Source organism: Pyrus communis, chromosome 16, assembly GCF_963583255.1.
Source record: "Pyrus communis chromosome 16, drPyrComm1.1, whole genome shotgun sequence".
In the NCBI taxonomy this organism is placed as follows: domain Eukaryota; kingdom Viridiplantae; phylum Streptophyta; class Magnoliopsida; order Rosales; family Rosaceae; genus Pyrus; species Pyrus communis.
Genome location: NC_084818.1, coordinates 2550728 through 2564298, shown reverse-complemented (window position 1 = coordinate 2564298; position 13571 = coordinate 2550728). Strand labels below are relative to the sequence as shown.

The 13571-nt window shown below is 42.1% G+C and overlaps 2 protein-coding genes across 2 annotated transcripts; one reads left to right on the top strand and one right to left on the bottom strand.

The window, feature by feature from the left end:
- The first annotated feature begins 700 nt into the window (after positions 1-700).
- Positions 701-4860, top strand: LOC137721145 (leucine-rich repeat receptor protein kinase EMS1-like). The gene has a single exon (XM_068460256.1). It carries the CDS (start codon positions 845-847, stop codon positions 4745-4747), a length of 3903 nt encoding a protein of 1300 aa, XP_068316357.1. The 5' UTR covers positions 701-844; the 3' UTR covers positions 4748-4860.
- A 1033-nt stretch (positions 4861-5893) lies between these two features.
- On the bottom strand, positions 5894-12876 carry LOC137721328 (heat stress transcription factor B-2a-like). The gene is made up of 3 exons (XM_068460427.1): positions 12519-12876; positions 12367-12427; positions 5894-6634 (listed from the first exon to the last, which is right to left on the bottom strand). The coding sequence occupies exons 1-3, from the start codon at positions 12768-12770 to the stop codon at positions 6054-6056; spliced, it is 894 nt and encodes a 297-aa protein (XP_068316528.1). The 5' UTR covers positions 12771-12876; the 3' UTR covers positions 5894-6053.
- Between the last annotated feature and the right edge of the window lie 695 nt (positions 12877-13571).

Sequence of the window (13571 nt, the reverse complement as noted above, 5' to 3'; positions counted from 1 at the left end):
TTGCACTCAAATTATTTACTTTGAATTATCTTTCATACAATATCGTTTGTATCCCATAAAAGAAAAACGAGAATTGAATCGGACAAAGTAGAGTAGCATAAAAAGAAAGATCTAGTTAAACACCCATAAACCCACTTTAAATTAGAAAATTTAGTCCATACAGATCGCATTCGATTCTTGAATTTGAGGACTTATTAAACTGTAACTTGACTTAAAAGTAGATTAATTAACCTAATAATACCACTATAAAATAATTAGCCAACAACAACAAAAAGTTAAACAAAAATACATTATTCTAATTAACCATTGCAATTACATCCATACGTGGTGCCAAAATAGAATAAGGAAAAGAGATGGGGACATGACAAGCACAAAAACCAGAACCCCTATTTTCCGATGCACCTGCACAATTGAAAATACAAAAGAAATGCCTAAACGAGACAAAAGCCGGATTCTCTGAAGCTGCCAAATTAGGGCACTACTGGATCTATATGCTAGATATGGTAAACATTGTGCGGTCAAAACGTAAATTCAAGAAATATGTGGGTCATGAAAGGGGCTCATTTGCAAATTCAACAGAATCGCCGTTGGGAGAGTACAACTGTACAAGTCACGTGAGCGGCGTGCCTTTCTTCTCTGACCGTATTAATAACACTCCGTCGTCCTTGTCTTGTATCTTTTATGGCCTCCATGGCAGACACTCAAACTCGCAGAGAATAGCTACGGCGTTCAAGCTTCTTCTCAGCTCCTGGTGAAATGACGTACTAGCCCTCTCTCCAACGCCATTTTTCTCTGAAAAAACTCAGCTTCCGACCCCTCTTGCTTCTTCTCAAACTGCCCTTTCATGGCGTCGAAAAAGCTCCTGTTTTTAGTAATTTTCTTAGCTTTTGAGTTTCTCTTTCTACTCGCCAATGGAGTTTCCCACCAAAATGACCAAAACCAAGGAATGGAAGCCCTTCTTTCCTTCAAAACCGCCCTCGGAAACCCCGCAGTTCTCTCCTCGTGGCGGCCCTCCGCCTCGCACTGCGACTGGGTCGGCGTTTCCTGCCAATTTGGCCGAGTCACCGCCCTCGCCCTTCCGTCCCTCTCCCTCAAAGGCCCTCTACCTCCCTCCCTCTTCTCCCTTTCAAACCTTGTCGTGCTGGACCTTTCCTCCAACCTACTCCGCGGCAAAATTCCACTTCAAGTTCTCAACCTCAAACGCCTAAGACACCTCTGCCTCACCGATAACCAGCTCTCCGGCGAAATACCCACCGAACTCGCCGAGTTAACTCAGCTAGAGACTTTGAAGCTCGGAACCAACTTTTTCGCTGGAAAAATCCCGCCAGAACTTGGAAGTTTAGCACTGCTTCAAACCTTGGAGCTCTCCAACAATGGCATCCATGGAGATATTCCGACCCAGATTGGAAACTTGACCCGGCTGCAGTTCCTGGACCTGGGCAACAATGTCCTCTCAGGATCTCTTCCCTCTTCCCTGTTTCCAAAACTTCTATCTTTAGCTTCCATGGACGTTTCAAACAATTCATTTTCCGGCGCAATTCCACCTGAGATTGGTAGCCTGAAGAATCTCACCGAGCTCTACGTTGGCATCAACCATTTCTCCGGCCCGTTACCCCGCGAAATCGGTGAGCTTTCGCGGCTAGAAATTCTGTACGCTGCTTCCTGTTCCATAACAGGGCCGTTGCCGGAAGAGATTTCTAAGCTGGAATCTTTGACCAATATTGACCTCTCGTACAACCCATTGAGGTGTTCGTTGCCAAAAGGCATTGGGAAGTTGCAGAAGCTGACTATTTTGGATTTGGTCTTCACTGAGCTCAACGGGTCTGTTCCTGCTGAGCTGGGGAACTGTAAAAGTTTGAGGACTTTGATGCTTTCGTTCAATTCGCTTTCTGGGACGTTGCCTGAGGAGCTCGCTGAGCTTCCGGTGATGACGTTTTCTGCCGAAAAGAACCAGCTCTCCGGCCTGTTGCCTTCCTGGCTTGGAAAGTTGAAGCAAGTCGGATCGATTCTGCTTTCCAGCAATCTATTTTCCGGGAAAATTCCACCGGAGATTGGCAACTGCTCTATGCTGAGGTCACTTAGTTTGAGCAATAACCTGTTGACGGGTCCGATTCCGGAAGAGCTTTGCAATGCGGGTTCGCTTTCGGAGATTGATCTCGATAGCAATTTTCTCTCGGGAACAATTGACAACACGTTTGTCAATTGCAAGAACTTGACGCAGCTCAACTTGGTGAACAATCAGATCGCCGGCGCAATCCCTGACTACCTCTCGGAGCTTCCGCTGATGGTGATCGACCTTGATTCCAACAACTTCACGGGCACAATACCGAAAAGTCTTTGGAATTCGGAAAATTTGATGGAGTTCACAGCTTCGAACAATCAGCTGCGAGGTCTGATTTCGAATGAGATTGGTCGGGCAGCCGTCTTGGAAAGGCTTGTCCTTAGTAACAATCAGCTGACAGGCACTCTTCCTAAAGAAATTGGAAATGTCAGCAGCCTTTCTGTCCTAATATTGAGTTCGAATCTCCTGGAAGGGAATATTCCGGCGGAGCTTGGCCAGTGCACCGGTCTTACTACATTGGAGCTCGGAAACAACCAGCTCAGCGGGTCTATCCCGGCGGAGCTCGCGCAGCTAAGCCAATTGCAATGTCTGGTACTTTCTCACAACAATCTATCAGGTTCAATTCCTTCGAAAAAATCGTTGTACTTTCGACAAGCAAACATCCCGGATCTGAGCTTTGTGCAACATGTTGGAGTGTTTGATCTGTCCTACAATAGATTGTCGGGTGCAATACCGGAAGATTTGGGCGACTGTGTTGTTTTGGTGGATGTTTTGATCAGCAACAACCTGCTCTCCGGTGAAATTCCAAGGTCCCTCGCTCGTTTAAGAAATCTTACAACTTTGGATTTGTCTGGGAACATGCTCAGTGGTTCAATTCCTCCAGAGTTTGGTGATTCGCCGAAGCTTCAAGGCTTGAATCTGGGAAATAACCAGCTTACGAGCACCATCCCCGGAAGCTTAGGTCGTTTGGGAAGCTTGGTGAAGCTTAATTTGACTGGTAACAAGTTGTCCGGTGCTGTACCTTTGAGCTTTGGGGACTTGAATGAGCTTACTCACTTGGATTTAAGCTCGAACGAGCTTGATGGCGAGCTTCCTTCGTCGCTGTCAGGCATGCAGAATCTTGTGGGGCTGTATGTTCAGGAGAACGGGCTTAATGGGGGTGTTGATAAGCTGTTCTCGAATAGCATGGCTTGGAGGATCGAAAAGATGAACTTGAGCAATAATCTCTTTGATGGGGAGCTGCCCCATTCTCTTGGTAATCTGTCATACTTGACGGATTTGGATCTTCATTCAAATTCGTTTCGAGGAGAGATTCCTCCAGACCTGGGGAATCTGATGCAACTTGAGTTTTTTGATGTTTCAAATAACAAGCTCTCTGGAAAGATCCCAGATAAAATTTGCAGCCTCATCAATCTGTTTTACGTGAACTTGGCGGAAAACAGGTTGGAAGGGCCGATTCCTAAGAGTGGTATCTGCCGGAACCTGTCAGAAAAATCGCTTGCCGGTAACAAGAAATTATGTGGGAGAAGTAAAAATTTGGATTGCCATGCCAAGAGTTTTGATAAATCAGCACTGTTGAATGCCTGGGGAGTTGCTGCTGTTGTGGTTGGAAGTGCTCTAATCTTTATTGTTGCAGCTTATGCTGTAGTAAGATGGATCACCCGAAGCAGCCGGCGTGATCCTGAAGAAGTTGAAGAACGCAGGTTGAGCAGTTTCATGGAACATAATCTCTATTTTCTCAGTAGCAGCAGCAGATCAAAGGAGCCTCTGAGCATCAACGTCGCCATGTTTCAGCAGCCGCTACTCAAGCTTACTTTAGTTGACATTCTTGAAGCCACCAACAACTTCTGCAAGACAAACATAATAGGAGACGGAGGCTTTGGAACTGTGTACAAGGCCACATTGTCGGATGGGAAAACAGTCGCGGTTAAGAAGCTCAGCGAGTATAAAACCCAGGGCCATCGAGAATTCATCGCTGAAATGGAAACCCTGGGGAAGGTAAACCACCAGAATCTCGTTCCATTACTCGGGTACTGCTCTCTTGGCGAGGAGAAGCTCCTTGTTTACGAGTATATGGTAAATGGGAGCCTGGACATTTGGCTGAGAAATCGGACTGGGGATCTTGAAGTCCTAGATTGGGACAGACGTTTCAAAATCGCAATGGGTGCAGCCCGCGGCCTGGCTTTTCTTCACCATGGATTCAGCCCCCACATCATCCACAGGGACATCAAAGCCAGCAACATCTTGCTCAACGAAGACTTCGAGCCCAAAGTTGCAGACTTTGGACTCGCAAGGTTGATCAGTGCCTGTGAGACTCACATTAGTACTGAAATAGCCGGAACATTTGGCTACATTCCACCGGAGTATGGACAGAGCGGGCGGTCTACCACAAAAGGAGATGTCTATAGTTTTGGCGTGATACTGCTCGAACTGGTGACAGGGAAAGAGCCAACCGGACCCGATTTCAAAGACTTCGAAGGCGGGAATTTAGTCGGGTGGGTTTTTCAGATGATGAAGAAGGGGAAGGCAGCTGATGTTCTTGATCCGGTAGTACTCGACGCGGATTCGAAGCGCAGGATGGTTCAAGTGTTGAAGATTGCCTGTGTGTGCCTCTCTGATAACCCAGCTCAGAGGCCTACGATGCTTCAAGTGTTGAAGTTTCTCAAAGGGATTAGTGATGAGTAAAATGTAGAGTTTTATGTCAAGAGTGTGATAACAATGATCGTGTAAACTAATTAAGGTATGATTAGTCTGCTAATCTAAGCAAAAGCTGGGGTTTCTTAATAAACATCGTTTAGTTTTTTATGCGTTTGAAGAAACCATTGAAACAAAGTCATTCTCTTCCATTAAAAAACCTAAATTTTATATTTCAATGCGAATCAACTCCAACTCAAATATGAGTTTCATCCCGAACTCGAAACTTTGTAGGCCTCGATTAACTAGCATTACGGTTTGGTGGTATTACTTTTCACGTGTAACTACAAAGCTCAATATTCAGTTATAGTCGATTTATGGTATCCCTCAAAATTTGGTTCAAGTTTAACAAACTATAGCCAGTTGGATATTTTAGATACGAATTCATTGGTAAAGTTGAAAAATAAAATGACAGAAATAAAATTTTGGATGTAGAGACGAAACTCGCCAATGTTCCACAGGTTAGTGGGCCCTTGCTCTACGTAGATTAGGAAAATGATCTTCGTTGGATTTTTTTTTAGAGATCTCGTGGTCGTGACCATTTATCATATATCGTGCGATTAGAAATCATTTCAAAATTTAAAATTTAAAATTAAATATAAATAGTACCTACAAAAATTAACCGCATGACGTACGATGAACGATCACGATCACTATCACGAAATTTCTAAAATCTCTAGAAAAATAATCCGGCGAGGATCATTTTCTCGTAGATTAAAGGTGAACACTCATCATTCATGGCAAGCACCTTTAACAAGCAAGTATCTATCTTCCACCTTACTTAACAGCGAGGCGTGGTATACACTAGAACCTATTGCTGGTAAGAACATTTATCTGAGGCATGCAGAACTGATTTCATAACCACCATCTATCACCAATCACATCCCACTTCCAACTTGTATATTCTTCGGGTTAACATAAACACAATTGGTACATTTCAAAATAACCGTTACTCAATAAGATCTACTTCTAACTTTTATGTTCTTCGAGTTAACAAGAACACAATTGGTACGTTTCAAAATAACCGTTACTCAGTAAGATCTACTTCTAGCTTTTATATTTTTTGAGTTAATATGAACACAATCAGTACATTTCAAAACCATCATCTTCCATGTGCAAATATTACGCAAAATCAGAGGCAGAAAATAAAAACAATAGTATTATTTCTAAAAGCAAGAAAGAGTAGAATGTCTGAGAAACTTCTCGAAGGGAATGGGCCCCTAAATGCTGACCACGCACGTGAACCCACTTTTACACGTGCTTCAATCTAATATCTACCGTAACTTCTAACTAGTAATCAATTACACACCGTCTGACTAGCCATGTGGCACTGCTTCAGCCACGGCGTTTCCTTATGACCAACATCCAACGGTTCTGATTTAACCTCGCTATCACTTGGTTGCTGAAGCCGCAAGTCGGTCTCATCCTCCTCCGAGCCGTGGCCGCTGGCCTCTCTCGGGCGCTTGGCCCCTAACTCCACACCGAAAAGCTTCGGTCTCGCCTCTTCTTCCTCTTCCTTCTCCCCCTTGACGGAAAACCGCTTCCCGGGCATCAGATCGAGCGGTTTCAGCTCCGGGAAGCCGCTTTCCGATTGGGAGCACGCGTAATTCGAGACCATGCTGAAGATACTGTTGCATAGGGACTTGACCTCTGCCAACTCCTTGGTGAGGTGCATGTTCTCCTTCCTCAGCCTCTCGTTCTCGTGCATGAGTTTCGACGGAGCTCTGTTCGGCGACGAGCTCGACGATATCACCTGCTCGTCGCTGGAATTCGACGGCGACATCATCGGTTTCGCCGTTGGAACCACCCATGCCGACGCCACCGGCGGTGCCGGAGGCGTGATTCTCCGACGTCGTATTTCGCAGAGAAGCCGCTTCTATTAACCGAGTATATGTACATGGGTATTTTAGTCATATGTTTGTATAAGTTAGCCAGGTGGTTAAGGTGTTTAGCTAACTTAGTTATTAAGTTTTGACAGCTGTCAGTTTTGTTTGGTTAGCTATATATACTGAAATATGTAAGCAATTGTTTTCAGTTAGACAATACAATAACATTTGCAAGATATTCATTATTCTTTCTCTCTGCTCTAATATTCGTTGTTCTTCGTTCTTGCTTTTTGATGGAGATTCATGGCTTAATCTGCCATAGTTATCATGGTATCAAGAGCTGAGGTTCAGTAAACCGGTGAAGAGGATCCTGGTTAGTTCGTCAGGCTTACGGTTTTTCTGCGGCTGAATCTTGATCACGCTCAGATTGGGGCTCAGATCGGGATCTTTGATCGTTGTTGCGAAATCAGGTTTTTCTGTGTGGTTTTTTGATCTTCAAAATTGAGATGTTGCTTAGTATAATTGTGGAATTCTTACTTCGCCGTCACGAAGAATTTTGGATGTGTGGCTTGATGTGGTGATTTCTCGAGCACGAAGCTCCTTGTTATTTTTTGATTGTTGCTGATTTCTAGGGCACGAAGCCTATCATTGTTTGATTACTGGTGATTGATTTGAGCACGAAGCTCCTTGTTGTTGCTTCTTGATTGTTGCGGTTGATTGTGTCGTTGAAATTACTGTGTTCTTCTCAATTTTTGGAGTAATGGCGATGAATATGGTGAAGGTTGAAAGTCTACTTGGAATGTTAACCATTAGACTTCAGGAGGATAATTTTGTGAAGTGGTCATTTCAGTTTCGATCTGTCCTTGAAGGAAATGATGTGTTTGATCATTTCGATGGTACATCTGTATGTCCACCAAAGTTTGTCTTTACTGAAGACGGTGGTATCACTACTGAAGTTACAGCAGCTTATAAGGAGTGGATTAAAAGAGATAGAGCTCTTGTGAGTCTATTGCTTGCTACTTTGGGAGATGAAGCAGTTGAATATGTTGTTGGTAGTCGAACTGCACATGAAGCTTGGATGAATTTGCAAGATCGGTTTGCTACTGTTTCGCGGGCAAGAGTGAATCATCTCAAGACTGAGTTACTGACAATTAAGAAAGGTTCGGATAGTGTTGAGAAATACATGTTGCGAATCAAAGTTCTTAAGGATCAACTTCTTGCTGCTGGAGAAGTGGTCTCTGAGAATGATCTTATTGTTGCTGCTTTGGCTGGATTGCCAGCAGAATTTAACATGATCCGTACTGTAATTGTGGCTCGTGAAACTCCTATTTCTCTCAAAGAGTTTCGAGCTCAATTATTGGCTGCAGAGAGGACTGCTGAAGATTCCCACTCTACAATGACTTTTCCTATGTCGGGCATGTACTGCCATGGTGAATCTTCAAATGCTAATTCTTCACAGAGTCAAAGCTCGGCTCAACAATTTTCTGGTGGTTATGGTTTTGTCAGTGGTGCTAATGCTCATTCTCAGAATAATAATCAAAGGTCCACTGGGGAATTTGTGTCTCAGGCTTATCTTCCTCAGTTTCATCAACAAAATAATGCAAATTCTCAGAATAATAGGGGCTATCAGAATTATGGAGGAAATAATGGAAGGGGTAACAACAGGCCTAGGTATAATGGGACCAATAATGGCCGGTTCTCAGGGAATTCAAATTCCTTTGCTGGAAGCACAAATAATAATGGAAGCTCTAATTTTGGATCTAAAGGTGGTTCACCTTGGCAGCAGTGGAATGGAAATAATGGTTCCAAACCAACACTGATTCCTGAATGTCAAATTTGTCATAAACGAGGCCATACTGCTCCTAATTGTTACTCAAGGTATGATGCAAGTTCCAGTTCTGCTCCTCCAGTTATGGCATGTCAAATTTGTGGAAAGAAAGGCCATACTGCTCTCAACTGTTATCACAGAGGCAATTATGCATACCAAGGTGATCAACCAGCTTCTTCTCTGACTGCACTTACTGCCCAAGCTCAGCAGAATTTTGTGTCTTCTTCACAGCCAAATTGGGTGTTAGATACAGGAGCTACTCACCATATGACTGCTGACCTTGATAATTTGACACTTGTGACACCTTTTGAGGGCAATGACAGGATTACAGTTGGCAATGGAGAGGGACTTCCTGTTGCTAACACTGGTTTGGGTTCTCTTTTAACCTCTTCTAAATCTTTAACTCTTCAAATGGTGTTGCATGTTCCACAGTTAGCAGCTAGTTTATTATCGGTTTATAGACTATGCAAAGATAATCATTGCTATGTTATACTTGATGAATTTGGTTTTTGGGTGCAGGACAAGGCAACCAAGAAAATCCTCATGAAAGGAAGGAGTAGTAGTAGTGGCTTGTATTACATTCCTCAGCAGCAATTCTACAAATATTCTCAGCTAATGAATAATACACCTCAAGCTTTGTTGGGGCAACTTGTGAAGACATCTATCTGGCATCATAGACTTGGGCATCCCACTAATGAGGTTCAATTAAAAATGCTTCAAGACTCTCAGATTTCTGTTTCTTTAGATAAGTGTTCTCAGTTGTGCTCAGCTTGTATTAGGGGTAAGATGTCTAGACAACCCTTTCCTTCCAAGTGTAATAAGTCCAGTATTCCTTTCGAAAAGGTGCATACTGATGTCTGGGGACCTTCACCTACTGTTTCTGTGGAAGGTTACAGATATTATGTAATTTTTGTTGATGAATGCACAAGGTTTACTTGGATTTTTCCACTTGTTAATAAGTCTGATGTGTACACTGTATTTGTGAAATTTCATGCTTTTGTTGTGAATCATTTCAAAACAAGTATTAAGACTTTACAATCTGACGGAGGGGGAGAGTACATGAGTAAAGTGTTTAAGACCTTCTTGGATACCAATGGTATTTTGCATCTTGTTTCTTGTCCATATACACCTCAGCAGAATGGTCTTGCTGAGAGAAAAAATAGACATATTGTCGAAACTACTGTGACATTACTGAGTGCAGCCTCTTTACCTCAACAGTTCTGGTTTCATGCGTGTAGTCATGCAGTCTTCTTGATAAATAGAATGCCTAGTCAGACTTTAGGCATGATATCCCCCTATGTGAAGTTGTTTGGACAATCCCCTTCTTTAGGGTCTTTAAAGGTCTTTGGTTCTGCAGTCTTTCCTTATTTGAGACCTTATAATGTTAATAAGCTCCAAGCACGCAGTGATGAATGTGTATTTTTGGGATATTCAGTAGGTTACAAAGGAGTATTGTGTTTTCATATACCTACCAAAAGGTTATTGTTGTCTAGGCATGTCATTCATAATGAACATGTATTTCCTTTTAAGACATCCCAATCTATACCTAGTTCTCAATCTGTGTCTACTTCACCAACACAAAGAGCGTTACCCAGAGTTGTTTCGGTTGTATTGTCTCATGAATCTGAGCAACATGGGGTGAATGATGTGGTCAATAATCCAGACATGGAGCTGCATTCTGTTTCGTCTCAGTCTTCTGGTACAGCATCAGGTTCAGGATTGTTACCATTACAAGCTACTACTCTACTTCCAACTCCTTCCTCTCCAAGGTTGCCTGTCCATAACCCTTCCCAAATTCAGGTACCTTCTAACTCTGCAGATTTATCTCCAAATATTTGTTCTACATCTGCCAATATGGTTGGTATTTCATCTGTTTCTCCCAATGTTGTGGCTGGTACTTCTTCAGTCTTTGTTCATGATGTAAATGATTCTGAGATTCATAATGATGTACTTGATGTGCCTTCTGAGCATAATATGATTACAAGGTTAAAAAGTGGAGCTTTGCAAAGGAAAGATTATTCGGGTTATTATGCTTCTGTATCCATGACTCCAGGTTCTTCTTTATCATCTGGTGATGATATTATGTTTAGTGGTTTTACTGCTATACTGGATGTTCATGAGTCTTCAGAACCCACTCATTACAAGCAAGCTGTTTCTTCTGTGCACTGGCGTAATGCAATGCAGGAGGAATTTGAAGCTTTGCAGAAACAAGGTACTTGGGAATTAGTACCAGTTCCACCAAACAGAAATGTTATAGGCAGCAAGTGGGTGTACAAGCTTAAGAAGGATCAAGATGGAAAGGTCTCCCGATACAAGGCAAGACTTGTAGCTCAAGGTTTTAGCCAAGAACATGGTCTGGACTATGAAGAAACATTTAGTCCAGTGGTCAGACACACAACCGTAAGGCTAGTCTTGTCACTTGCAGCAATGCACAAATGGGATTTAAGGCAATTAGATGTGAAGAATGCCTTTCTTCATGGAGAATTACAAGAAGAGGTGTTTATGAAACAACCTCAAGGGTTTCAAGACTCTCTATATCCTACTCATGTCTGCAAGTTACATAAGTCTCTTTATGGCCTTAAACAGGCTCCCAGAGCATGGAATGCCAAGTTTACAAGCTATTTACCTACTCTGGGGTTTCAATCTTCTCATTCTGATCCTAGTCTGTTTGTGAAAATCAGTGGTTCTAATGTAGTGATCTTGCTGTTGTATGTTGATGATATTATCATCACAGGGTCTTCTTCCACGCTAATTCAGCAAGTCATTGATGATTTAGCTAGTGTGTTTGATATGAAGGACATGGGGAGGCTAACCTATTTTTTGGGTTTACAGATTGCCTACAGAGACAATGGAGACATTTTCATTAATCAGTCTAAATATGTTACTGATCTTCTTAATAAGGCAGGTATGATGCATTGTAGATCCTGTTCAACGCCGAGCAAGCCACACACTCAGTTATTGAAGGATGAAGGACAACCAATGGCTGATCCAACAGTGTACAGAAGTATGGTTGGTGCATTGCAGTATCTGACCTTCACTAGGCCTGATATTGCCTATGCAGTCAATTATGCATGCCAATTTATGACAACTCCAACTGAAGAACATTTTTGTTTGATTAAAAGGATTCTTCGATATCTTAAAGGTACATTGCAGTGTGGATTGACTTATTCTGCTCAGGGCAAAATGGAACTACTGGCTTATAGTGATGCCGACTGGGCTGCTGATATAAATACTAGACGGTCCACCACAGGCTACATTGTCTTTATGGGTTCAAATCCTGTCTCCTGGCAGTCCAAGAAACAAGGAAGTGTGTCTCGCAGTTCTACTGAGGCAGAGTATAAGGCATTAGCTAATGCTGCTGCTGATGTCGCTTGGGTTAGATCTGTTCTCAGAGATCTGCATGTTTTTCTTCCATCTGCACCGTTGTTACATTGTGACAATCTTTCAACGTTAGCCTTATGTTCTAATCCAGTTTTTCATACTCGGATTAAGCACTTGGATACTGACTTCCATTTTGTTCGCGAAAGGGTCCAAAAGGGAGATCTAGAAGTGCAATATATTCCTACAGAAGCTCAGGTTGCAGATGTCCTGACCAAAGGTTTACACAGTCCTGTGTTTATTCATCACTGTACCAATCTCAGACTGGGATATCCCAGTTGAGATTGAGGGGGAGTATTAACCGAGTATATGTACATGGGTATTTTAGTCATATGTTTGTATAAGTTAGCCAGGTGGTTAAGGTGTTTAGCTAACTTAGTTATTAAGTTTTGACAGCTGTCAGTTTTGTTTGGTTAGCTATATATACTGAAATATGTAAGCAATTGTTTTCAGTTAGACAATACAATAACATTTGCAAGATATTCATTATTCTTTCTCTCTGCTCTAATATTCGTTGTTCTTCGTTCTTGCTTTTTGATGGAGATTCATGGCTTAATCTGCCATAGTTATCAGCTTCTGGCCTCTTTGGAAGCAATCGTTCGCAAATTCCCATCGGTCCGGCCCAACCTTTCGAAATCCCTGAAATTCGAATACAAAACATTCAGAAATTAATAAATTCGAACCGGAAAATCGCCGGAAATTGAAGAATTTGAAACCGAAAGATGCTTACGTAGGTGTTGAGCTGGCGGACGAAGCTGGAGAAGTTGTTGTGCTTGAAGTATTTGGGGAGCAAATCTCTGGCGAAGACGGTGGGGTTCCAGACGACGAAGCTAGATCCGTCGTCGTTCCAGGAGATAACGTCGTCGATTGAGGGATCGTCGACGAGCCGATACGTCTTGGTCAAAAACGGCGTTGGCAGAGCTCGCTGCAACGACTCGCCGTACGTGGACTCGCCATTCGGCTCCACCGGCGTCGGAGCCATATCAAAAGCCGCGCCTCTAACGGAAAAGGAAAATTAAAATGAAAATTTGGAAGATGATGAGAGCAAACCAGAGAGAGAGAGAGAGTTGGGTAGGAGAAATGGTGGTTCTAGAAGATTCTTGGGGAATGTATAGGGTGGGAAGTTGGGAAGAGAGAGAGAGAGATGATGATGAGAGAGAGAGGAACTCACACGAAACTCTTTCATTTTCGAGAAACTTCGAGGTCAGATTTTCGTGAAATTTTTTATTATAGCGGAAACATGAGTAGTATATCAGGTTTTTTTTTTTTTTTTTTTTTATAGCGATGAGAGATTGTATTTTTTAAGTTGTTAACTTTTTATCATATGTATTTCATCATTGGTAAAGTAATACGTGATGTACCATTTTGGATTTTAATCACACTAAAAAATCTCTTGATTTTCTTCAGTTGCGTGTACGTGACGGCTTATTAGAGGTTGGTAGGGATGGAAGAAGTTCGTGCGGAAATTGTATTGTGGAAAAATACCAAATAGATTTTCTCAAAAATATCACTCTCTATGAAAGTGGCTGCCGTATGAACTGAGTGAAACTAAAAAAGATTCAATAATTAGTAATCGGATAATTCATGAATCATTCATTTAAATTAGATTTCAGAATTGGACAAATTATTCATTAACACAAAAAAAATGCAAGATCTAAATACAATTATAAATCAAATAGGAAAAATTACAACAGACAACAAAAATGGATTTATAACTTCTCTTTTATCATACAATGTTTTATAATGTTCATATGGAATTGACGTTAAACAATGTTTTATATAG

What these genes read in the sequence shown, in the direction of transcription:
- LOC137721145 (XM_068460256.1), top strand. Translation starts at nt 845, where the DNA reads ATGGCGTCGAAAAAGCTCCTGTTTTTAGTAATTTTCTTAGCTTTTGAG.
- LOC137721328 (XM_068460427.1), bottom strand. Translation starts at nt 12,770, where the DNA reads ATGGCTCCGACGCCGGTGGAGCCGAATGGCGAGTCCACGTACGGCGAG. An exon ending in TCCGCCAGCTCAACACCTAC is followed by an intron (nt 12,428 to 12,518) that starts GTAAGCATCTTT and finishes TTCGAATTTCAG; the next exon opens with GGATTTCGAAAGGTTGGGCC. An exon ending in CGATTGCTTCCAAAGAGGCC is followed by an intron (nt 6,635 to 12,366) that starts AGAAGCTGATAA and finishes TACTCGGTTAAT; the next exon opens with AGAAGCGGCTTCTCTGCGAA.